The sequence below is a fragment of the Hyperolius riggenbachi genome, chromosome 2 (assembly GCF_040937935.1).
Source record: "Hyperolius riggenbachi isolate aHypRig1 chromosome 2, aHypRig1.pri, whole genome shotgun sequence".
NCBI lineage: Eukaryota > Metazoa > Chordata > Amphibia > Anura > Hyperoliidae > Hyperolius > Hyperolius riggenbachi.
The window spans coordinates 183574216-183581965 of record NC_090647.1 but is presented as its reverse complement, the minus strand read 5'-3'; the positions used below and the strand labels follow the sequence as shown (position 1 = coordinate 183581965).

Below are 7750 nucleotides of genomic sequence, written 5' to 3'. Positions count from 1 at the left end.
ACCGAGCCGAGGCATAGGCTGGAGAGGCTCCAGCCTCAGGGCGCACTGTAGGAGGGGGCGCAGAATTCATTCAGCTGTCATTCCTAATTGTGTTTGAAGCAGAAAGAAATAAGAAAAGGGGATACATAGCAGTGACTACAAGCCAGATAACTAGATATTAAGGTGTTGGGGAGGTTGTGGGCCCTGTGGCGCCTCTTAGTATAATAGCAATCAGTGTGTGACAGCTGGGTGGGAGGGATGGAGGGGTGCACTTTGGCGTCTCAGCCTTGGGTGCTGGAGTACCTTGTCCCGGCTCTGGGCACAGGGCATTGTGGCGGGTTGGGAGTTCGTATTGGCAGGCGTTCACAAGCCAGGAACTCTCTGCATTTGGACTATAAGACACAATGACTTTTTTCCCCAATTTTGGGGGAGAAAAAGTGAGTCCAAAAATACAGTATTTATTTTGATATATTATTTGTTATTATTACTGTTATTGTATACCTGCCTTCAGTTTACTTTCAAATTGCAATAGCTTGAGGCCTGCAGTGCACATCTTAGGGTATAACATATGCTATATGCATATATATATGCAGGGCCGGCCCGCCCATGAGGCGGGGTGAGGCGGGTTCCTCAGGCGGCAGGAAGTGGAGGGGCGGCACCAGGCATAAAGAGGAAGTGACTGCGCCTGGTTCTTGCCGCCTTCTAACCTGACTGGAGAGAGACGGGAGAGAGAGTGCAGGCTGCAGTGCAGACTCTGCAGTGAAGTACTGCTCCTGTGGTGCCTCCGTGCCTGCACACACCGTGACAAAGGCAGTTGTTTGGGGCCCATCTGCACTCAATTTGGCTTCTTTCAGTAGCCCCTCCACTAAGTAAGCAGGCATAGTATGTGTGCATTGCCCGCTAATAAATAAACACCCGGCCCTATTTCCTCCTCATAGCAGCAGCGGCTCTGCAGAAGTGTGCAGCTTTCGGGCTTCTGCTGTACTGTGCACAGGAATTACACAGATCCGCACTAGCGGGGCCCGGGAAGCTGATGAAGGAGGTTCAGCTGCAGTGAGGGAAAGTTGCTACATCTGAGACGGTGAGACTAGCTGCCTGCTTTATCGCACTTCTGATGTGCCTTCTGCAGCCTGGGACCCGCTCTCCTGACCACGCTTCTCCTCTCGGCTGGGATGTGCACGGGCTCCTGTGTGTCACTGCAGGATTCAGAACACAGAAACCCGTGATTGCAGGCAGCTAGTGACATGTTTATGGCCCCAGGACAGCTATGGTATGTGCAGTCCTCGGTTAGGTAAACAAACATTACTATCGCTGCCTCTTTTGTTGTTATGTGCTCTTTTAACTAGCTCTGCTTGCAGCTTAACTATATAAAACAGTTTGCGCTACTGTGATGACGTCTTTTAAGGTGTCCACTCCATACACTAAAGGTGCCCATACATTATATGATGCATGGGCAGATCGACCAAGTGACAGATCTCTCTCTGATCAAATATGAAAGGAGAGAGATCCTTTGCCTGCCCATACAGCAGCAGACCGATTCACAAAAGATTTCAGCATGAAATCTCTTGGGAATCAGCCTTGTGACTTAGCACCTGCCGCCTCGCCACCTCTGTCGTTGGATCACAGGATCCACTTCACAGGAGCACAATGGAGGGGACTAGTAGGTTGGCAAGGGAGCAGATGGACTGCAAGGGGCTTAAAGGATCCCATACATTATTTGATTGGCGGCATCAATCTCTGTCAGAGATCAATGCCTCAATGTGGCCACCAGATTGTAATTACCATTTCTGTCTGAAACTGAAACTATCAATCTGGCAAGATGGAAAGATGCTGAGTGCACTCAATTGGCACTCAATTTCTGGACGATCGAAGGACCCCTGGCTGGTCTCCAATCTAAGGTGTGTACTCCTCCGGCTGTGCAGAGTGCTGAAGTGGGGGACATACTCGCTTAACTACCAGCGCACACCACCCATGTCCTGTGTCTTCTCTCCATCGTTGCCAGTGCGCCTGTATTCCTTGGGCATCTACGTGGTTGCACACATGCCACCATGTCACATGGTACAGGGGGCGATGGAGAGAAGATACAGGAGGAAGCGTTCGAGGGGACAGGTGAGGGTTATTGCGTTTTTGTGAGTTAGGCTAACAGTAACTGGTGATATGAACATGGGGGCCCAAGTTGCTGATTTGCCTAGGGCCCAGTTAAGCCTTAATCCGGCTCTGATGTGGATCATGCTGGATGCCCGACGCCCGCCCTTCGCCGCCGCCAGACCCCATCCCCGGTGAGTCAGTCACTTTGCTGCCTCAGGCTTTCACGGTCGGTTGGTCAGCCGTGTGGGGGATGTACAGCAGATGGGGGTATACAGGGCACCAGTAATGGACGTACAGACAGTAGGGAATTAGTAATGGTGGGCGTACTGTGGGGATGGAATCAGTATTGAAGACATATTGGGGGGCTTGGCAAGGGGAACAGGAATCAATGAAGGGGATGACAAAGTTGAAAGGAAGATGAAGGGGGGGGGGGGGGCACAAGAAAGGTGCTAAGTGGGAGCAGGAAGATGGTGACATGGGAGTGGGGATCAAAACATGGAGAGGGAGGAGGGCAGTGACTGCAAGGAGGGGCATAAGACAGAGAGACTCAGGAGAGAGTGGCAAATAAGGAGGCACCAGGGAGAGGACACAGAAGGGGGACACAGAAGGGAGGCACAAGAGAGAGGGGCAAAGGAGGCACAAGAGAGGCCACAAAAGGGAGGCACATGGGGAAAAGACACAGAAGGGAAGGACAGGATGCACAGGAGAGGGGCACAGAAGAAAGGCACAGAAGAGAGTGGCAAAGAAGGACTCCTTCTGAAGGAGGCACAAGAGAGAGGGGCAAAGAAGGTGGCATGAGAGGCCACAGAAGGGAGGCACATGAGGGAATGGACGCAGAAGGGAAGGACAGGATGCACAGGAGGGGGGTCACAGGAAGGAGGCACATGAGAGGCAGCACAAAAGGGAGGCACAGGAGAGGGGTCACTTAAGGGAGGCACAGGAGAGGGGGGGGAGAAAGAGCACAGAAGGGAGGCAGGAGAGAGGGGCACAGGAAAAAGGGGGCAAATGAGAAAAGCACTGGAAAGGGGGCACAAGAGATAGATGGCATCAGAGAGGTACAGGAGAAAGAAAGAGATGCACAGGAGAATAGGGGGGGGGGGGGGGGGGGCGCCTTCACGATCTTTGCCTCAGGCAGCAGAAAGTCCAGGACCGGCCCTGTATATATGCTATACACAGCGCCACACATGGAGACTGAACTGCAATTTCCTTAATTCATCAGTTACCTCTCTGTTTCTTACCTTGGGGCTGATTCACAGATTGCCTCATCAAATATCTCTCCTTACCAATGTTTGTTTTATCTACAAGATAACCTTTCAGTACTTTTTCAAACAAAAGAAAAAAATCACTCAGAATAAGTTATTCCTGACACTTCATTATTAGTTGTATTAGTTCCCTCAATCTCACCCTATTTTTAGTACATTTCTAATTATTTGGTGTATGATAGATTTTCTATAGCTATGGAAAAAAGACATGTTGCTCCCATCCACAGTTTTCCACCATCATTTTTGTTACACTCCCATCTACCTTTTAGTTCTCTAATAATCTCTGGACTCTTTTCTTCTGCTTGGAGAAATCTGTTGTATAACTTAGCTACTCCTCTATTGATGGTGTTAGTTTCAGTTATCAAAGATGACTTTCTTAGATGACAAGGAGAGTATACAATACATATTTCACATCTTTCTTTTCGGAGAAGACCAGATTTGACCAAACAGACAGGACGGGTGCTACCACTGAGGCAAACAGGGCAATTGCCCCAAGTCCCCCTCCCCAATCGCCCACTTCAACCCATCCGTGCTCCCCATCTTTATACCCACTAGCTGTCTCTTCTCTATGACCTCTTGCATGTCCTTATGCAATAACATGTGCTGGATGCCTAAGCCTGAACCTATTCAGTAAGGATCCTTGGACAAGACTCCCTAACACTGCTACTGCCTATAGAGCGCATCCTAGTGGCTGCAGCTCTGGCACTTTGAGTCCACCAGGAGAAAAGAGCAATATAAATGTTCTGTGTCTGTCTGTCTGAGAAGAGGCAGGCAGCAGGATAAAGACGGGGAGCACAGATGGAGAAGGGCACCGGGACAGGTTAGTTACACTGTTGATCATGCAGGGGACCAGGAAGCACAGTAGATTTGAGAGAGCCGATTGGAGGAAGCTTACAAAGGCGGGGAGGGTAAGGACAAGGGCGGGGAGCTGCGCTATACAGAAGGCAGGGGAGCAATGCTGAATGACAGGGCAAAAGTAAATAACAGACTAGCGACAATCTGTGTGTCACTAGCCTGGCGATTTTTTTAATTGGGGACAACAGAGCCTGGGGGAGCTGGAAGAACGCTCTAAGGACACAGAGGTTGCTCATTGTATACAGAATGTGCCTCTGTGTCCTAATAGGATTTATCAAACTCACCTCGGGTTTATCTTTAAGGCTAATTTCCAAAAACAGGTCAAAGTCAAAACTTATACAATTTATTACACAACCTAAACATATCTTTCTAATGGTACAATTGTTTAATTTTTTTTCCGATTAGATTATTTAGTTCGATAAAGCCTGCATAGTTGTTTTTGAGGTACCATACACAGACTTTCGAATTGTCAGAAAACCCGGCAAAAATGATCAAATATAAAGATTTTTCCAACATGTCTAATCAGATTTTCATAGAAAATCACTAATTTTTCTTAATCAAAAAAAAAATATATATTTTTTGATTTTTATTCAATTCGATCGTTTTGATAGAATAAATGGGAAAATCAAATGTTTTTATTGTACCCTGTATGGGCACCATTACATTAACATTCCAGGCAAATGGGAAATTGCTTAGGCATCATAAGTGCTAAACTGACAATTGAATCAGCCAGTAACCTGCATGTGACGCAGGACAATAGGAAACTCAAGAGCAGCAAGTTTTTTTTTTTTAATTCCATGCTTAGGTTGAGGCAACACTATTGTACGTTAAATGCATCAGGATTATGCAGCATAGCATGGAATGCCATCTTTGGCTCTCCACTTCTTTGATATCCGGCTGTAGTGGTGATATTGCACAGCCACCTGCATTTCTGTGCATGGCCCCATTTAGCGGGTATAATTTATTCAGCAAGACAGCAGACAGCCCTGCAGGTGGCTACGTACATACTGCAGCACAACGTACTGCTACCTGCTTTGCCTTCTGTAAACAAACCCTCTGTGCGACCTTCTGTACATTCTCTGCCTGCTGCGGCTGTAAAGTGGCAAAGATAGGAGACTACTCTTGCATCCGCCAGTGTCTACCTGCTTTATAAATAATATAAAAAAACTGTCAAAAAGCACTGTTAGCATTCTGATAGTTTCATGTTGTTTTATAAATTGCCCCGACGTCTTATTTATCAATGCTTCTCATTTGCTAGAAAAACTTATCTGTAATGCTGGGAATACACTGTGAGTTTTATGCGCCGGATCGAGCCAGCGGCTCGATCCCGGCGCGTCACCGCTCGTCCGCGCGGATCGATCCCTGCTCGTCCCCGCGGGCATCCCTTATCAGCCGCTCGATTCCCCGCTATTGTCTGCCCGCGGGGATCGAGCGGAGAATCTATCCGGCGGGTCATCGGACCTGTCGGATATTATCAATCGAGCCATCAGCGGCTCGATTGATAAGGAAAAAACTTACCATGTATGCCCAGCATAAGTATTCTTTGACTGTGTTGTATATTGATTTCATGCTCTCAGTGACAGATCAGCATTTCCGTAGCTGTGGCAACAGTGCAGCTGACACAAAGCATTGACATATTTCTAATCTAGCAGTTTCAGGAACAGCTGAGAGTGGGAAGCTGTATTCTGAGTCAAGCGACATAATGTACATTCTCTACCTGAAACTTGATGTTATTATCAGGATTTTGTCCTAAGTGAAAGAGGAAATCACCAGTGTGCAGCAGAGAAGGGCAGTCTAGCTGTACATGTTCTTTCCTTTGAGAACATCAGAGCTACATCTGCACGACATGCAAATGCTGTACTGCACACATCCCCTTTCTATGTAGGCTATCAGCTGTGCCTGTGCTCTCTGTTACTCCCTCCCTCCTCCCTCCCACGCCTCCAGTGTGCAATTCTACATAAAAACACAGAGCCTGCCAGCTCCCTCAATCAGAAACACAGAGAGGAAGAGGACGGAAACAAGGCAGTCTTCTGTGTGCTTTCACTGCATCCTGCAGTCTCCCCAGCGAACCTGCAGCAACATATACCTCAAGCACTAAGCTCAAGCAGAGCCTCTATGATAAACTGATGAACTGAAGTTTGTAGAGTTCTGCTCATTTCCCTTAAAGCCATTCCTTGGAAGGGAGTAAGCTAACTGAGCCCTTTACCCCCTTTCAGCCAATATGGCTTTACCGGACGCAGCACGTGGATTACCTAATGGAGGAGGTGGAGGAGGCAGCTGCACGCTGGCGAAGTCCACAGATTCTTTATTTCCAGAAATAGTGGAACTAAATGTCGGGGGACAGGTTTATGTGACTCGACACACAACTCTAGTGTCAGTCCCAGACTCTCTTCTGTGGCGTATGTTTTCTCAGCAGAAACCTGGAGAATTGGCTAGGGACAGCAAAAGCCGATTTTTCCTTGACCGGGATGGTTTCTTGTTTCGTTATATCTTGGATTACCTGAGAGACCTGCAACTTGTTTTGCCAGATTACTTTCCAGAGAGAAGTCGACTGCAAAGAGAAGCTGAGCACTTTCAATTGTCCGAATTAGTAAAGCGCCTGAGTCCTCTGAGAATCAGTAAGGACAGCTCTATAGGAGGTGAAGAGCCCCCATTGCTCCTTACTCCAGCAGCAGGTCAAGATTCTGACTTGGACACAGCAATCATTCCAGCCTCCTCATCTCCTGCAGCTGGGGTGCCATCTCCAACATTAGATCCATATCGGTTCAATGCCTCCTCCTCTTGCAGCCCTGCTTCAGTCCCTCGCCTTACACCTTCACAGTCTCTTGAAGGTAGAAGATCTGGATATATAACTGTTGGCTACAGAGGTTCTTACACCATAGGGCGAGAGGCACAAGCCGATGCCAAGTTCCGAAGAGTAGCTCGTATTACTGTCTGTGGCAAAACCTCTTTGGCTAAAGAAGTGTTTGGTGACACCTTAAATGAGAGCCGGGATCCTGATAGACCTCCTGAGAGATATACATCCAGGTATTACCTTAAATTTAACTTTCTGGAGCAAGCATTTGACAAGTTATCTGAAGCTGGCTTCCACATGGTGGCATGCAGTTCCACTGGAACATGTGCATTTGCCAGCAATGACCAGAGTGAGGACAAAGTGTGGACCAGCTACACCGAATATGTCTTCTGCAGAGACTGAACCTGTTAAACATTTGTCAGATCCACAGGAAACATACTGTCAAGCTCATTCTGTCACAAATTATGCCTACTGATCTCCAATCCATTCCATATGTTGCTGTTCTCAAGCGAACATGCATGTGAGACTGGTACACCAATATAAATTCTCTTCCTTTGTAACTGTGAGAATTCATTTTCTGGACAGCACATTGCTTGTAAAAACTAAAGGGTAGTGTTTTGTTTTTTCTAAGGCATCCCTTATACCAGAGAAGAAGACTTTTTTTTTTTTTTTTTTTTTCACTGTTAGCTTTTTTTTCCCTTTTTTCATATCTTTCCTCCCCCTTACTGTTGGAATTTGTCAAGAAAGCATTAGATCTTTCTGTTCAGGAATG

General features: G+C 47.2%; 1 protein-coding gene across 1 annotated transcript in view; it reads left to right on the top strand.

Annotated features, from left to right (window-relative positions):
• The first annotated feature begins 6154 nt into the window (after nt 1-6154).
• The window catches only part of KCTD12 (potassium channel tetramerization domain containing 12), a 3423-nt gene continuing 1827 nt past the window's right edge, over nt 6155-7750 (top strand). Inside the window, exon 1 of the mRNA XM_068267864.1 lies at nt 6155-7750. This exon is cut by the window's right edge and continues 1827 nt beyond it. Within this exon, the coding sequence (XP_068123965.1) occupies nt 6406-7380 (975 nt within the window). The 5' untranslated portion in view covers nt 6155-6405 and the 3' untranslated portion in view covers nt 7381-7750.